Source organism: Nelusetta ayraudi, unplaced genomic scaffold (genome assembly GCF_046127955.1).
Source record: "Nelusetta ayraudi isolate G7.1 ecotype Tasmania unplaced genomic scaffold, CSIRO-AGI_Nayr_v1 ptg000004l, whole genome shotgun sequence".
NCBI lineage: Eukaryota > Metazoa > Chordata > Actinopteri > Tetraodontiformes > Monacanthidae > Nelusetta > Nelusetta ayraudi.
The window spans coordinates 5116891-5135000 of NW_027466054.1; the positions used below are offsets into that span (position 1 = coordinate 5116891).

The 18110-nt window shown below is 47.9% G+C and overlaps 1 protein-coding gene across 3 annotated transcripts in view; it reads left to right on the forward strand.

The window, feature by feature from the left end:
* The window catches only part of slit2 (slit homolog 2 (Drosophila)), an 83819-nt gene that overhangs the window by 48664 nt on the left and 17045 nt on the right, over positions 1-18110 (forward strand). The window contains exons 5-18 of one of the 3 annotated variants that reach the window (XM_076030200.1): positions 3661-3732; positions 4825-4896; positions 5942-6013; positions 6216-6379; positions 7145-7283; positions 8655-8726; positions 8941-9012; positions 11579-11650; positions 11875-12018; positions 12976-13139; positions 13484-13507; positions 17353-17503; positions 17593-17667; positions 17875-18018. In XM_076030200.1, the coding sequence (XP_075886315.1) occupies positions 3661-3732; positions 4825-4896; positions 5942-6013; positions 6216-6379; positions 7145-7283; positions 8655-8726; positions 8941-9012; positions 11579-11650; positions 11875-12018; positions 12976-13139; positions 13484-13507; positions 17353-17503; positions 17593-17667; positions 17875-18018 (1437 nt within the window). Of the gene's footprint in view, positions 1-3660; positions 3733-4824; positions 4897-5941; positions 6014-6215; positions 6400-7144; positions 7284-8654; positions 8727-8940; positions 9013-11578; positions 11651-11874; positions 12019-12975; positions 13140-13483; positions 13508-17352; positions 17504-17592; positions 17668-17874; positions 18019-18110 lie in introns of all 3 variants that reach the window. The other 2 variants (XM_076030209.1, XM_076030218.1) reach the window with 2 other exon arrangements.

The window sequence follows — 18110 nt, forward strand, 5'->3', positions numbered from 1 at the left end:
CCCCGCCCCCCCCAGCCCCAATTCGACGGAACCTGGGAAGAATCTCGCGGCGGCGAGACGAGAGCATGTACAAAAGAGATTTCAAGCGACTGTATAACAGTGGACGGCTGTGAGTGTGTCCAGTGTGTGAGAAAAAGGACGGGGGAGGGAGGGTGGAGGAGGAGGAGGACGGTGGGGAGAGGGGGGGCTGAGGACGAGGGCCGCATGTGTGAGAATTGAGTGCTGCTCTTTCATGGCCAGGTCTTCTTAGACACGCAGGGCGTCAAAAGCTCCTCTCGCTCTGAAAGGAGCCTTTAGAAAAGCAGCGCTAAGCTCTTAACACTGGAGACCTGACTCTGGGGCTCGCACACACACACAAAGCACACAGAGACGCACACATCCTGGGCCACCAGAGGTGAGGAAAACGGACAAAGGGGAAGGTCAGGAGATACAGGGGAAGGACAGATTCTGGCTCCGGGGGCCTCTTGTCTTTCTTAGGGAGAAGCAGCAAAGTTAATTATTTTTAAAAGCTGATATGAAAAACGACTGCGACTTCATGTTCTCCCACCTTCGGCTGGAAGGCAGCACAGCAGCGCGTCTGGCCGTCCAACATCTGGTCGGGACACCAGGCCTCAGCCGAGACTAAGCTGATTAAATGTGTTCTGCCCCTCCCGCTCTCTCTTTTTTTTTATCGTGTACAGCTACATACACACATACATACACCGTACGTATATATCATTCACTCTATACAGCCCCAGACAGCTGAGGCCCCATAAAGAGTTTTATTCATCATAAACGCCACCTGTTTAGCAACACTGGCATTATCATAAAGCTCTGGTTACCCCGTCTTCCCCTCTGTAAAGTAGCCCAGAGTCATTTTCAACTTTTTCTTTCCCTTTATCAATAAACGGGAGGCAATGGTGATGAAAAATGAAAGTGTGCCGCGCTTATCCGCTTGTTTTGTCTAGCAGCTTTCCAACTCTGCCGCGTATACTTCCTGCGCGTACTGAATACCTCCAGGCCTTTTAAACAAAAACACACACACACACAAACCCATCCACTTGCAGACCCTCTCTGGCACACACGGGCTCAGCAGGAGCCCCTTTTTAATGAAGGCAACCTCCCAGTTTAGGCACCAGGGGCAGAGGTGAGGGGTTAAACCCCGGGGAAGTCCAAAAACAAGACGGCAGTGAGCAAAGAAAGGGGAGGATGGAAAGGGGGAAAGAAGCCAAAGTGGGATCTGGGAGGGTTGGAGGAGGGAGGGGGGTGATGGGCGGTTCATCCACCAGAGCATTTAACTAAAGATGAAATACAATCAGGTGCCTTGGCGCCAAATGGAGAGAGAGAAAATCCACTCCTAAATCCCAGAGAAGTCAATTTCCTATTTCAGGGGTAAAAGCTTATTGTTCACTCTCTCTCTCTCTCTCTCTCTCTCTCTCTCTCTCTCTCTCTCTCTCTCTCTCTCTCTCTGTCTCCCTCTCTCCCCCCACCATCTCTCTCTTTCGCCTTTCCACTCTCCCTCGCTCCCTCTGTGGTGGTCTGAGTGATGAATGGGGTTTAAAGTGGTCTCCTGCGCTTCCTCGGGAGACCCAAAACTAACCTCAACTGCCAATCACTGGCGCACCAGGGATTTCTTTGGGTGCTAACGCGCGTCCCTTAAAATATGTGCGTTCGCTTTGACCCCACCAGTTTTATCCCAGCCAGGGACGTACGTTTAAAAAAAAAAAATCTATTTCCAATCATCTCTAGCGCTTCAGAAGACAAATGGACGTGCCAATAGATGAGCACATAGAGCCACACACACACACACACACACAGCAACAAACTATGTGTGTGTGTGTGTGTGTGTGTGTGTGTGTGTGTGTGTGTGTGCACGAATACAAGGGAAAGAACATCGTTCCCCATTTACTGTATATGTGATGGCTATAAGGTGACCACCACTCTTTTTAATGGGGGATATGTAAACTCCTCCAATGTGCAGTCCCACTGACACAACACTACTTCTGTACGCAGCACCTTTGCTGCGTACAGTGATTTTTGTGAACTTGTATATCGGAGACAAGATTTTTTCAGGGAAAAGAATGAAGGAAAAATGAATATTAAGCCTGATTCCAGACTTCCCCCGATGATTTGTCGTGCCAACTTGGTTTCCTTATTAAGTAAGATACAGTTTAGGGTGTCGCTCCCTGCAGACGTGTGTGTGATCTTCTTACCAGAAGCCTGGGTCACACGGCCCTTGTGTCTCAACTGCCAGTCAGAGACATGGACCAATTCCATTAGCTCCAGCCATTTAAAAGGTCACTTTCCCATGGAAATAAAAATGGGCCGGTAATGTCTTCATTCTTGGAAAGAAAGAAAAACTTCCTGCCATTGGTCTGTATTTGTGGCTACATGTTCTCACCGTGGACACTGCGTATTGAAGCAGCAGGTGGTAAACAGCGGAGACGGATGATTATACAATTGCTCCGACGGGAATGTGTGGAATGAGGCTGTGCGTTAGCTGTTAGCCGATTAGCATGTCAAGGTCGTGAGGTCAAGAGCTAGGGGGCGGGGTCAATGGTGAAAGGTCAAATAGCCCGTCTGGAACGCTCTCACGTTGTTAAGCTGTCTGATACGGCTGGAAGTCTGGGTTTTGTTTTTTTGGCTCCACTGATGAGAACGTGCGTCTTGATATTAAGTTGGTGAAACTTGATTTAATTTAGTGCTGCGTTTGATAGCCAGTGATAAATCTCTGTCCTCCGTACAGCTGAGCGTGCTCTCATACCTCTACCTCACTTTATTTATATTTCAGCGCGGCGTGAACGTGCTTCGCACCTCATTTCGAGTGACTATTTGTGTGTGCATCCTTCGCCGCTACGGCTGTTTGTGCGTCCTTGATTAAATCAAGTTGCTGTTGCCAACCAACAGTAGCAGATCTTTCCATCCACAGCACGCAGTGGAATTAGCTAATGTGAGACACCTGTTTGTGCGTTTCAATTTGTTTATGTGTTTCGACCTGAGGAGATGTGTGAGCGCATTTAACTGCAGTAAATTGAGTGATTTTTTTTTTTTTTTTTAAACACAGCAACTTGGTTAAAGCGGCTGAAAATTAAATCCCCGCGATCGCTCAGCCTCCCACTCACACATCCATCACTTACTCCTTAAAGCAAAGGGAGGACTGAGGTTCGTGGGGGGAGGAGAAGAGAGCTGTGAGAGAAAGTGGAGGTCACCAGTGCCCCCTACAGGATGTTTGAATGCCAAGAAGAGCCTCTTACCTGGCCGAGATGTGTTTGCTGCAAGTGATTTTGGTGCAGCTCAAAGGTGCAATGGCACGTTTTAGAGAAAGCCTGGCATCACAGAGGCATGAGTAGAGAGGATTGCTCCATTTTGCAACATATTTTTCAGTTTTTATTGCCTCTGCAAGAGCAAAAATCTGAAACTGTTTCGGAAATACATGAACTCTAAAGTGAAGCATTTCTACCTCTAAATAAGTTCCCCTTTCTCACTCTGGTAATTCCAGCCAGCAGTGCTTACTCTGCAAAGCGCACGGCTCTGAAAACCTGGCTGAACTCTCACACCTCATTTCTCTCTCTCTCCCTCTCTCTCTCTCTCTCTCTCACTCTCACTCTCTCTCTCTCTCTCTCTCTCTCACTCTCTCTCTCTCTCTCCCTCTCTTCCTCTCTCTCTCTCCTCCCTGTGCAGTGATCTCAGTGAGAACCAGATTCAGGGAATTCCAAGAAAAGCCTTCAGAGGAGCTCTGGAGATCAAGAACCTGTAAGTAGTACTTTTTGCATTACTTTACACACAGGCATAAGTGCTGTGTGCATCTGTGTGTGTGTGTGTGTGTGTGTGTGTGTGTGTGTGTGTGTGTGTGTGTGTGTGTGTGTGTGTGTGTGTGTGTGTGTTTGTGTACGTCACTCACCTTTTAATCCATTTGCACATGGACACAGCTCCGGTGTGGCTCCCCCCCTGTGCATCAATATTTCATTGTGTTAAATGTCATTTGCCTACTGCTCGCTGTATTGACCAGCAAAGCTGCTCATTAGCAGGTGTGTGTGTGAGAGAGAGAGAGAGGGAGAACGAGAGGGGGGGCGGAGAGAGAGAGAGAGCTGGCATTTCAGTGGTGGTCTCTCTTTGTTTTTTTCCATGACTATAATGATTAAAGATAATTGTTGGTCATCTTGCAGGTAAAGTAATTGCCCAGCAGTAAGTCTGGATTTATGGATTTTTCCAGCTATTTCACCGCATCCTGTTTTCCCCCTGATGTCACATAATCTTTTTTAAATACCTTGCAATTATTATAAAAGGACAGAGCCGGTGTGCGTGTGTGTTTGGATGTGTGTGTGTGTGTGTGTGTGTGTGTGTGTGTGTGTGTGCGTGTGCTGAGAGTACCCATGCATGTGCGTGCCCGCTGTGCGCTCGCATTAGCATTTGGGTGACAGCACATGATTTACTGTCCTTATGTCTTAATTAAATTGTTTCAGCAAAGGGATCCAGCAAAAAAAAGAGAGAGAGAGAGAGAGGGAGAGAGAGACAGGTGGGAGAGGGGGAGGGATAGCGAGGGGAAAGAAGGGAAAAGGTAAAGAACGGTGCGAACAAATTACACATGAGACAGGAGAGGGCAGGAAGCGGGGACGGCTGCGGAGATGAACGCGGCGGGAAATACATCTGCAGAGAACAAAGAGGCGCGGAGACGGAGATGAGACGGAGGAGTCAGTGGGGGAGAGTTTGCGGAGGCAGGAGGAGGAGAGGTGCTGATGAGTTTGGCAAGGGAGTTGATGTTAATCTCTGTAATCCCGCACCTTCAAGTATACCCTGAATTTTACCTGTGCGCTTGTGTGTGTGTGTCTGTTTGTGTGTGTGCAGCCAGTTGGACTACAACCACATCAGCTGCATCGAAGATGGAGCGTTCCGAGCTTTACGTGACCTGGAAGTGCTGTGAGTACCGCTGTGTTGACGTGCCTCCTCTGACCCGTGGTTCAGCAGCTGCCCTTCACATTGAACTTTAAAAACTGCATTATTCACTAAGAATAATGTTACATTTCCTAAATTATTTGGTTTTATTTCACATATTCGTCTGATAATGTTCCAGTAGAAGAGAAACATTAGAAAAGAAAAGCAAGTAAGCAAGCAATTAGATCTGTTAGATTTGTTATTGTATCATCGCAGTTGTATAGCTAGCCATTGCTCGCACCAGTTAGGAAGCAGAAAACAGCCCTCAGTGTCCTTTCAATGTAATGTAATTAAGCTGAAGTGAGTACTATAAACGGACGGTTTAAAATAATGTTTCCAACATGTCTATAAGGGATAAAAGTGCCTCAATTCAGGTCGTGTTACAAGACGTTCCAAGAGTTTGCAGCACTGACACTAAAAGCACTTTTTCCTAAGTTAGTCCTGGCATGTGGAACCTGGACAACCAGTCTCTCACTTGAGCGTGTAGAAAAAGAACCAGAGTTTAAGTGTAACAGAGATGTGACATATGATGATAGTTGTCCGGTAAGTGTTTCACAGATAAATAGAAACCAGTGATTGCTGTGTCTTTCAGTGAGAGAGGGCCAACCAACTTTATTGTGTAAAATGCAATGACGCGTCACATAGCTTTCACCGATGACAGTTGATGAGTTAGTCAAGAGTGCATGCAGTGTTTTTAAGCAAATGACAGAGCGGGCAGGGCAGAGAGTCGCCAGCCGAGGCCGACAAGCAAATGTGAATGATGTGAAGTTACCTGGCGGCCGAATCTGTTCCCAGCCTGCTCTGCTGTCAGACGTTACACCTCATCATAGTTAACGATGCCGCTGCTCAGGGGAGTCGTTCAGCGGGCTCGTCCCAGCACCACTCCTGTCCTCATCGCTCTTTAACACATGGCGGTTAACACTCCTTTGAATCTCTCTCTCTCTCTCTCTCTCTCTCTCTCCCTCTCTCCCTCTCTCTCTCTCTCTCTCTCCGTCTCTCTCTCTCTCTCTCCCTCTTCCTCCCCCCTCAGCACCCTCAACAACAACAACATCAGCCGGCTGTCCGTGGCCAGTTTCAACCACATGCCCAAACTCAGGACCTTGTAAGTGTGAAGGCCTTCCTTCCTCCAGCACACATTTCATTTTCATCTCACTCTTTTCCTCCCTCCCCCGTCTGCCTTCCTGTCTTATTGATGATTTCTCCTCCTCTCTCTCCATCAACCCCACCCCATGATGGCACCATATTCTTCCTCTTCCTCTTCCTCTTCCTCTTCCTCTTCCTCTTCCTCGTCATCTCCCTCTCAGCCGCCTGCACTCCAACAACCTGCAGTGCGACTGCCACGTGGCCTGGCTGTCGGATTGGCTCCGACAGCGGCCCCGCCTGGGCCTCTACACCCAGTGCATGGCCCCGCCACACCTGAGGGGCCACAACGTGGCCGAGGTGCAGAAGAAGGAGTTTGTCTGCTCAGGTGAGGTTTCGGTGCCGGCCGTTGTTCCTTCACGTCTGACCTCTGCTCACTGTTATGAAGCACCAAAAACCAAAACATCTTTGTCGTGTTTGCTTCTCTTCTTACCGTCTTGGGCTCCTGCTTTTCCAACAAGATTGGGATGAAGGCAAGTAGTCACTTTCCAACTGCATGACTTGGCCTGAAGTCCGTGCACTTGGATATGTACATTCTGATCAGATTGACTGCACTGGATCAGATCGATTTAGTCAGCGTGACACGGTGGCGCGGTAGTTAGCGCTGTCATCTCACAGCAAGAAGGTTGTGGGTTCAATCCCGGGCCTAGGGGCCTTTCTGTGTGGAGTCTGCTTGTTCTCCCTGTGTCTGCTGGGGTTTTCTCCAGGTTCTCCGGCTTCCTCCCACAGTCCAAAAACATGCATGTGAGACAAATTGGGAACTCTACATTGTCCGTAGGTGTGAATGGGTGCGTTTGTCTTTCTGTGCGATGAACTGGCGACTTGTCCGGAGTGTCACCCTGTCTTCACCCTATAACAGCTGCAACAGGCCCCAGCAGACCCCCATAACCCTGAGCACAGGAGGAAATGTGTATAGAAAATGGATGGCTGGATTTTTTTTTTTTTTTTTTTGTCAAATACTTTCACCGTGTCGGGACGAGGTCGCCGTGACACTGTTCCTCTTTCTTTGCTAAGTTCCGTTGATTCAAGTTTGAAGAAGACTATTTGTCACCCATGGTTCATTCCTGCCCTCCTTCCCCCTCCACCCCTGCAGGTCACCAGTCGTCCTCCACCTCCTCCTGCAGCGTGTTGCAATGTCCAGAGTCGTGCACCTGCAGCAACAACATAGTGGACTGCAGAGGGAAGGGGCTGACGGAAATACCCACCAACCTGCCCGAAACCATCACTGAGATGTAAGTCACACACACACACACGCACACACACACACGCTAGCACATCAAATCCACAGACCGCTGCTGTCATCCGCTCGCACTTACAGTCTCGTCCCGGTGCCGCAGTACGTCTCTCCATTCTTTTCCTCGTCTCCTTCCACCTTTCTGTCTCAGCACCTACCACCACCACCCCTCTAGCCCCTCCCCCACCCTCCTGTGCAGTGGAATAAAACCACACATCTGTGAAATGAAAAAGACTGGTCATGCAGCTCTTGGCTGCTTAAGAAAATAATGAAGGAATGAGGGAGAGCGAGAGAGAGAGAGAGAGAGAAGCAAGATCGTTTTAAAGGACGACAGGGATCATATCTACCACTAAGGAGGAGCTACGAGTGCAAGAGGGAGGGAACTTAGCCAGCAGAATTAAAACGATTTAAATGAGGAGCGGGACTTGGACCAGGCGGCTTCGGAGGCTTTGAAGTGCACAAGGTTTGACTGTCATAGTCTCACTATGAGGAAATATACAGTTCAAGTTTGGAGTCACTGCAGTGCACCGACTTTAAGTGGTTAATTTTCTTAAAACCTGGTTCGAAAACAATCAAATTGTACGTTTTGGACAAACTGGCGCTGATTTACTGACTTCTCTCCTTCACATTAAGCCCATATTAAAAAGGAATCAAGCCGCTGACTTGTCTCATTACCATCGTCATTATTTCTAAACGGAATTAAATATTAAGACAAGCTTTGACAAGACAGCGCTGGGCTTGGTTTAAATAACCCAGAAACTCAAAGCGCAAAACTTGGCAATGGGTTTCGACGAGGCTTTCAAATGAAACACATTATAATGCAGAGGAAAAAAGAATGACAGTGCGAGACAACGCAGCAGCGAGTCCGTGTGATCACACACAAGCGTGCAGACAAGAGCGGAGGGGAGCTGCGCATGCAAGAACAGCAAATGAAAACCACATTCTTCTGAAGGGAGCACGGGGGAACTTGCGTTTCATGTTGACTAAATATGTGAAATATTTAGAGAGCGATAGTTTGAGTCTGTTGTCTTTGGCTGCGCTCCACATAGTCTCTCTCTCCCGGCGCGGGCCGGGTGGGTTCGGGCCGGGCTGACACAGATTCACACTGGCACCTAATGGACAGCCGCCCGCATCGTTTGAGGCGTGTGTGCACGTTTGACCGTGCACTCGCGGAAGGGTGCGAAAGTTTGTGACAGACTCTGGCTGGCAGCAGCCATCAAAGGGCCTTATCTGACAGCGCCCCCTGTGGGAGCAGGCTGCAGCAGCAGAGAGAGAGTGCTGAGATGGCTAATGCTGCTCCTGTGTGTGTGTGTGTGTGTGTGTGTGTGTGTGTGTGTGTGTGTGTGTGTGTGTGTGTTGTGGGTTCCAGACGACTGGAGCAGAACGCCATCAAGGTGATCCCAGCCGGGGCTTTTTCTCCTTATAAGAAGCTGAGGAGGATGTAAGTACAAGAGGACGCAGCCAAATTCTGTTTCACTCTCCTGCTCGTGCAATGTGCCCACTTCAGAGTTTTACTTTTCCCTCTGTTCCTTTCTTTCTTTCGCCGTCTATTTCTCCGAGTTTGATGACAATCTGTCTCTAATCTTTGTGCGTCTGTGTCTGCGTGTGTGTGTGTGCGTGTGGTTTTTTTCCTTTTTGGCATTTGCCTTTCACAGAGACTTAAGTAACAACCAGATATCAGAGTTGGCCTCGGACGCCTTTCAAGGTCTGCGCTCCCTCAACTCTCTGTGAGTAATATTCATTGTATTTACATTTCGGCTCCTGTACACACAAAAGCATCTCATTACCTCAGGAGAATCTTTTGAATTGTCGTTTTTTGTTGTGTTTTTTTTTTTGGTACTTTTTTGAAAAAAAGTTTTAAAAGTTGCACATTGTGAAAATTGACTCCATGACTTCTCCCACCTATTTATGTCCACTTTCAAACACATGGATGATCGAACAAAGATTCAAATTAACCTTTTCTCTAAAACTCAAATGTCTTGTTATGATGAGGAATGGCTCCTCCACTAAAGAACTTGATAAAAAGTAAAGATCTAAAAATGAGTAGATTATGAGACCTTCAACCGTCTCTTTTATCTGTAAAAAATAAAAAAAAAGACAAAAAAAGACAAAAACACCCAAATGACGACAAATTACACACTCATGATTAACTTTCTGAAGTACACCTTAGTAGCATTACATACCGAATAAAGTGGCCAATGAGTTCCTGTTGCCTTTTTATGGTCTGCAACCAGTCCACACGTTCTGACCTCTGACTTCTGACACCAACAAAGCATTTTCCTTCGCACAACTGCCACTAACTGGATATTTTCTCTGTTCTGGACCATTATTTATAAACCCTGGAGATGGTTGGGATGTTATGAAAATCCCAGTAGATCAGAAGCTTTTTGAAAAACTCAGACCTGCATTCCATCTGTCACCGACAACCATGCCCACCGCTTTTAAAGTCACTTCAACCCTCTTTCTTCCTCATTCTGATGCTCAGGTTAAACTTCAGCAAGTCGTGGCCAACACATCTTCCTGTTTAAATGCATTGCGTTGCTGCCATGTGGTTGGCTGATGGGCTGTTTGTGTTTACAAGCCTTTACTATTGTCCCAAATATTATTACAATATATCATATGTAACGAGAATATAAAACAGTTTAAAAAAAAAAAAAAAAAAAAAGCAAAACATAAAACCAGAATATGATGGACTTTTTGAAGAGAACGGTGGATCTCTGGGCTTCTTCCCCTCTGGCCTGGATCTGCACTGGGAACATCTGCTTTGCGTGTCAAGCTTGGCGACGGAGGACGCGGAGAGGAGGAGAGGAGAGGGGAGGAGCGGGGCGAGCGAGGGAGCGAGCCAGGGCCGGGGAGTTATTTCATGAAGCAGTTATATTAAGGCCCCCGTCTCTCAAAAGTCAATAATTCATAAATGCTGAATTGCTGAATGGAGGCTTCTGCCACCTCATTACACATTCACCACGGGGAGAGAATGGGACGCGCAGAGCGTTTCTGCTGACACACCACATGCGGTATTGCTTTCACATTAAGGTGCGCTGTGTGCTCGCCGTGTGTCAGGGTTTGTTAGGGCCCCGATGTAAATGAGCCAAAAATTCCGGATGCACGTGCTCTGACCTCGGCTCTCTCTGAGACCACGACTCAGCACATTGTCCCAATCTGAAACACGTGTTCTCCAACACACACAGCCTGCGCCGTCTTAGCATGACTGGCGGTGTGTGTGTGTGTGTGTGTGTGTGTGTGTGTGTGTGTGTGTGTGTGTGTGTGTGTGTGGAGGGAGGGGTTAAATTTGTTATCAAGTTTTAATCAGTGGTGGCAAAAGGATTCACATTGTGCTTGAGTGAAAATACGGTCAAAAAGTACCCTTGTAAAAGTAAAAGTACAGACTTAACTCCTTTACTCAAGTAAAAGTAAGAAAATACAGGTTTTGAAATGAATCTAAGTAAAAGTTAAAAAAAAAAAATTCCCGTAGTAAACAGTGACCCCGAAGTCGAAATATTCTAAAAGAATCTCCCTCTAATATATGATACACTTACTTATTTAACTACACAACTCAAAAGTTCAAATAGCTGCACTTCAATCAACAACAGCTATAATAAATAATAAATGAATTACTTTGGACGAAATTTGTATCTTTTAAACATAAAAGTAACATGCGTATTTTTCCAATATAAGAAGTAGAAAGCACATATATTTGTGTAAAGTAAAGCTAGTCGGTAAATAAGTAAGTAAAAAAAAAAGTATTTGTGCTTGGTTACTTGGCAGCTCTGGTCTTCATGTTTATTCCTGCTGAATTCAACGTGTCACATTTCCAAGATGTGTAAGAATTAAAACCTGCTGTACCTCCAGAGTCAAAGCCTCAAGGACGGTAACACCCGATTCTTTGGCTCGGTGTCACATCAGATAAATCGGCCAAATTTGTTGCTCCCATCTTCTTGTATATTTGCAGCATAAACATATTTAGTGAAACCAGAGACGTTGTTTATGCACACCCTACTTTTGGGTATTATTTATAAAGGTTCTGCAGACATTTTTTTCGCCACAGATTTTCAGATACTGTAGCTGTTTGACGTTTCCCATGACTGAAGGGGAACAATTTTTCTCTCCCCACTGGCTGCACACAATTAGGGTCTGTAACAATTTGCCGTGCGCCCGCTGAAGATCGTGAGAACACGGGTCTCTATCGCAGCGTGACTGTTAACACTCCAAGGGTTACGTGATAATGTGTCGCCTTTCGGCTCATGACTTAATAATGGGACGGTTTTGTTTTTGCTTTGTTTTTCATCCCTGCAGGGTTCTGTACGGGAATAAAATCACAGAAATTTCCAAAGGACTTTTCGAGGGATTGTTTTCTCTGCAGCTATTGTGAGTGGAAACACACACACACTCACAGAATGACTTGATTTCCAACTAATCTATATCAGAATGATGTTCTGCTCACCCTCAGCGTTGCTCTCCTCACGGAGCCGTGGCGATTGGGAACCTGCGACATTTAAATCCCCCGCAGGAGGAATGATTACGGGATTAGCCGTCATCTCGCGTCTGTATCTGCGTCTCCTTCACTCCGTCACGTCTCTCCGCTCTTCCAGGTTGCTGAATGCAAATAAGATTGCGTGTCTGCGCGTGGACGCCTTCCAGGACCTGCACAACCTCAACCTGCTCTCGCTCTACGACAACAAGCTGCAGACCATCGCCAAGGGGACCTTCTCCTCGCTGCGGGCCATACAAACGCTGTAGGTGCAAAAGCGGCCGAGGACGGAGAGTCGCTCTCTTGGGTTTATTGACCTCTCGCGACTGCAAGAGTAAACTAAAAATCAGTGATGTTTCCAGAGCAGCAGTCCAATGGAAAGCCTTTACCCAAACACTGTTTTTTTTTTTTTTTGTTGTTGTCTATGTCGGTTTGATTTTTGAGAGCGTTTGTTCTCTCTTTGCTGTCAGGAAGTTGCTACTTCATTCTAAATTGACCGTTTGGAACTGCTGTTTCAAATTGCACACCCTCGTTTATCACAGGCAGAGCATGCTTCATAAATTATTAAATTATTTCTGTTAAATTAATTATTTGGAAAGCCGCTGGTCTCAGCTCGGGGAAAGATTAATGTTGGTTTTATTTTGTGTGCGTATGTGCGCTGGCCAAGGTGGAAGCTGTTCTTGAATATTAAAAACATCAAATGCAGAAGAAAACTTTCAGCACAACCCCGTTAGGATAAATATGCTGACAATCGGTGGGACCGAGCCAGAATTATTTGTTCATTTAGTGAGAAATAATGTCAGTTAGAAGTGATTAATCTTAAATTGATGCGCATAGATATTATATGAATATAAAAGCATTTAATCCATCAGCACAAAATAAGCATTAAGGAAATATCTTTTGTAAATTTTTATTCCGTAAATTTTACTTTGTATGGGATTTCATGGATGGATGATGGAAGGACGGATGGATGGATGGATGGATGGATGGATGGATGAAGGATGACAATTATTTTTTAGCATTTGATTTTTAGCGCTGATTTTAACGGTTACTTTTTTTTTCTTTTAGTTAGGGTCTAGATTCTGTATTTATTTGAGTTAATATTCAATATTCTTGCAGCTAACTTGTTGTTTCTATGTGCTTCATACCTGTGTGTGTGTGTGTGTGTGTGTGTGTGTGTGTGTGTGTGTGTGTGTGTGTGTGTGTGTGTGTGCGTATCAAGTCACTTGGCCCAAAACCCCTTTATCTGCGACTGCCACCTGAAGTGGCTGGCCGACTACCTGCAGGACAACCCCATCGAGACCAGTGGCGCCCGCTGCACCAGCCCTCGCCGCCTCGCCAACAAGCGCATCGGCCAGATCAAGAGCAAGAAGTTCCGCTGCTCAGGTACAAAGGACACGCTGCCCTGTGACCCCCTCGGCCCCTCCCCCCAACTCCCAGGCCCGCTGGAAGCAGATGATTCCAGTTTTTCGGGGTCTCACACACGTCGACACGCTGACACACAGGAGATGCAGGAAGTTGACGCGGTGTCGGCTGGTCCTTTCTTCTCATTCTGTGTCTTCCTGCTGGGATCTTTCCTCGGCCTCTCTCTACTAACATCCTCTCCTCTCGGGGACACACACACACACACCCACACACACACACACACACACACACACACGCATAGAGTGAGTGCTCGGTTTCGCCTCTGGTTGTGTTTCACTTTCGCTCTTTTTCTGTCTTTTCATTAGCTAGAGAGCAGTATCTCATCCCAGGTATTGTACATGTGTGTGTGCATGTGTGTGCGTGCGTACGTGTGTGTGGTCAGATGCTGGACACGACCTCGGCACGCGGAGTGGCTTGCCTTGACTGGCACCCTTTTTTTTCTCCGAGCGTCGAGGCACCTTGTTCTAATGATACCGAAAATATTTCTATATATTTTAAATTGCATCACGTCTTGAAGGCTGCAGATAATCACGCTGTCGTCTTCGCACTGGCATTGGGCTTCTGATGGCAACCTCCACCTCCAACACCTCCAATACATAATAATAACCTCTGACCACCATCACCTGGACACTGCATGTGTGACTAAATAGAAATATTTCTTAAGTGCAATCTCAGGGATTCTCATCTTTTGGATAATCCACCCCCTCACCCCCTCCTCCTCTTTTTTCTTTTTTTTTTTCCTTTTTGAACAAACCCAGTGACAGCCGGCGCACGAGCCTCAGCCTCGGCCTGGTGCGCAACATCAAAAGGTCACACAGTTGCCGCGCTCAGAGGGGGCGCTGGGAAATATGCAAATCAGACATGCATATGAGATCAGTGGCGGGGCTAAAGGCGGTCATTACCGCAGCAGCACGCGGAGGAGGCGGCGTGCGCGGTGGGGCAAAACGCGCGCGTGTGTGCGTGCGCTGGCCGTGCTGGCGCTCGTGTGTTTGCTGCAGTCATTAACTCACCAGGGGGACAAGGCTTTCAAAGACCAGATACCACATGCGGGGGTTTGGAGGGGGGCGAAGCTGAATAATTCAGGCGCATCTCGCGCTCGGGAAAGTTGAACAAACGTGTTTTATTCGGCGGCGGCGGTGGCGGCGCCGTTCCTTCAGATCGATACATCTGAAAGTCGCCCACTTTGGGGTTTTTTTTTCGCCGCCGCGTCCCCAATTTCACAGCGTGTCGTACTGCTCGCTGTCACACATCTCACATCAAGTCAGAATTCAGAGCAATTTCATTTCCTTTATCATTCCACCACAATTTTCTTTAAGGATCCATGTTATGCAAAATCCACTTTAACTCAGTTATTTTTTTTTTGGTTTGTTTTTTTACAACGTCTCCAGTGCGTCTGAACTCACCAGAAAATCGAATCTGTCCTTCACTTCCACTACGTAGCTGTCATAACTAAGCCCTTTGTGACATCGCAAAGGCCACTGACGCCAGGTCGGCGACGTCCAGCAGTGCATCGCTTTTCGCGAAATAAGTGTTGAAACAAGTGTTTCAAAACAAGCGTTCTGCAGGAGGCTGCAAACACAGAGCTAAAGATGCAGTCTTCAGATGGTGGATCTGTTGCTGCGGCAAAGTCCAGGACGAGAGAGAACGACGTGAAAGTGAGCGTAAAACGGGAGCTTTAAGCAATTAATGTCACCAGTAATGAACTAAGTATTTAGAAAGTGCTGAATTGAACTGATTGTGCACATTAGCACCTTAATCTGCTTATTTGCGCCCCCTTATTGTCTCGCCGCACCCTACGAAAGAATCAACAACTTTGAAAGAGTCGCGGCAAAATGAGTTCGGGAGTGCGTGCGTGCGTGTATGCGTGTGTGTGTGTGTGCGTGTGTGCGTGTGTGTGTGTGTGTGTGTGTGTGTGCGTGTGTGCGTTTGTGTGTGTTGGATGAACTCGCTCAACAATTGTCATCTAATGTCGGCATGATTCTCACTTTTCACAAGTCATTACCCCCGTAAATGAATCACTTGCCTGGGGACTGAGCACCGAAAAGGCTGCAGCAACAGAAAATTAAGAGAGAGGGGACAAAAAGAAAATCCCAGTTTTTCACAAGCGCTCCTCCCCCCTGTTCGAGTAAACGAGTGAAATCCTTCTTCTTTCTCCTACTGCCTCTCTCACACACGCAGGAGTTCACCATGTGGGCTGTAAGTAACACACACACACGCACGCACACACACGAGATTCCCACCTCAACTCAGAACCCCTCACTTTTTCGTCCCCCTGAGCTGACCTCTGACCTCCACCAGTGACCTCTGACCCTTCGTGTGAATCCTCTTGTCCTTGTGCAAACGACACAAACCACCAAAACGTGCCCCTTTACCACCAATGCAATACTTGTTTGTTCTGTGTGTGTGTGTGTGTGTGTGTGTGTGTGTGTGTGTGTGTGTGTGTGTGTGTGTGTGTGTGTGTGTCACTCTGGGCTTCTCTTGCCTTCAGTGCTGCTGGAACTCTCCTCCCACTCCGCTCTTCCTGCAATGTTTCGTGACCGTAGATGTTTTTATTAGACGTTCCAGTCTTTCCCTCTCCTCCTCGTTTTTTCCCTTCTCTCCTTCTCTCCTTCTCTCCTTCTCTCCTTCTCTCCTCAGTACTTCCCCAAACCCTTCCTCTACTGTTCCTTCTCGTTCCTGCTGCTTGTTTCCTCTCTGTATTCTGCGCCGGTGTCTTTCCACAGTTTACTCGAGCTCCTCTTGTCTTGCGTGTCCTTATTGGTACTTTGCCTCTTCTTCTCCTTTTTCCCTTCCAGCTGTCAACTTTTTCCCTTTTCATTCTACCCTCCTTTCTGCTTCTGCTTCTACTGCTCTATTTTTCTCTACCTCCTTTCCCCTCTCCCTTTTTCCTTCTTCCCTCCTCCTCTTCTCTCTTCCCTTTTCCTATCCTCCTCTTCCCTTTTTCCTTGCCCCTTTTCCCTTTGCCTTCTCTCCTCTCCCCTTTTCTGTCCTCCTCTTCCCTCTCCCCTCGTCCTTCTTCCCTGTCTGCTCACCCTCTTCTCTTCCCTTCTCCTCTCCTCCTCTTTCCCTTTCCCTCTTCCCTCTTTCCTATCCCCATTCACTCTCCCTTCTCCCCTTTCACTTTTTCCATCCTCTTCCCTCCTCGTCGTCTCTGTCCCCTCTCCCCTCTCCCCTCTTTTCTCTTCTTTCTTCCCTCTTCCCTTTCCCCTTCTCTTCTTCCCTCTTCCTTCCTCCTCTTCCGCTTCCTCTTCCCTCCTCCTCTTCTCTCTCCCCTCTCCCCTCTTCCCTTTCCCCTCTCCCCTCTTCTCTCTCCCCTCTTCCGTCTTCTCTCTTCTTTTCCCCCTCCTCCCTCTTCCCTCTTCACTCTCTCCTCTTTACTTCTTCGCTCTTCTCTCCCCCTCCTCCGTCCCTCTCCTCCACCCTTGTCTGCACCTTCTACTCCCCGTCCCCCTGCTCCCTCTCCCTCCTCCGCTCTCCCCCTCTGCCTCCCCCATCCCTGTGTTACAGCGGAGGAGCAGTCAGCAGGTTGTTCCTTTGTGCTTGATCTAACCATGTGGCTGCCAGGTTCCTATAGTGGAACATGGTTCCGTCAAGCACCATGGAACGGCCCTGCAAAACCCTGCAGCATGGCCGAGACACAAGAGAGAGCAATCTCCTCTCACCCACTGCTGCCTGTCAGTGTGTGTGTGTGTGTGTGTGTGTGTGTGTGTGTGTTTGTGCGTGAGTGTGCGATCACAGAGGCACTCTGCCGCTGTGATTCCCGCTGTGTTTGGTCTCGCCCCTGTGATTCCTCCACTAACAGTGTCGCTTCTCAGCCTGAGAAACCGCAGTGTGTCTGTTTCGTCGTGTGGGTGTTTGTGTGTCAGTATTTTGTTTTGGTTCAACACTTTTCTTTGCGGCACAACTCGGGTCGTGACGCACAGGGAGGCAGTTTTGAAGTAGTGCCCACGGGGAATGTTGCACACTGGGAGTTTTTTTTTTTTTAAATAAATGATATCCAATATTGATTCCAACCGGCGTTCATCCCGTCTCCACTACGGCAAAACTCCTCCGTTGTGTCCCGGCCGTCGCTCGGGTTCCCACCCGCCGGCTCAGTCAGCACCAGTAAACACTGAGGGTCGTGCCTCCGTCCGCAGGGAAGGTTCACTGACCTCCCGCCTCTGATTGCAACCAGGTACGGAGGATTACCGCAGCAAACTAGGTGGCGACTGCTTCGCCGACTTGGCCTGCCCGGAGAAGTGCCGCTGCGAGGGCACCACGGTGGACTGCTCCAACCAGAAGCTGACCAAAATACCCGACCACATCCCGCAGTACACCGCAGAGCTGTGAGTCATCACTCTCCATCTGCAGTAGGTGGGTGGCGGGGAAGAACCTCCTCTGTTGTGTCTGACCACCTCTGCGTTGTGCGTCCCAGGCGCCTGAACAACAACGAGTTTGCCGTGCTCGAGGCGACGGGGATCTTCAAGAAGCTGCCGCAGCTGAGGAAGATGTGAGTCAGACGCCGTGTTAACAAAAGGGGGAAACAAAGAATTTACACGCGGTCGTCGGGGAATCATGCCGAGGAGCGTACACAGAGCTTAAGAACAACCACGTCTTGTTGTTGTGGAGGTTTCACCGCACTGCTTGCTACTCCCTCATCCCTCCTCTCTCCTGTGTTTTTCCCCCTCTTCTCTCTCTGTTTTTCCGGCGCTCGCAGAAACCTGAGCAATAACCGCATCACTGACATCGAGGAGGGAACGTTTGAAGGAGCCTCGGGGGTCAATGAGTTGATCCTGACCTCCAACAGACTGGAGAACGTGCACCACCGCATGCTGAAGGGACTCAGCGGCCTCCGTACTCTGTGGGTACACACACACAGCTGCACGTTGTGCAACCACGTTCACACAAACATTTGAAGGTCCCACATTATTTGGTCGTAATATTTCTCTCAGA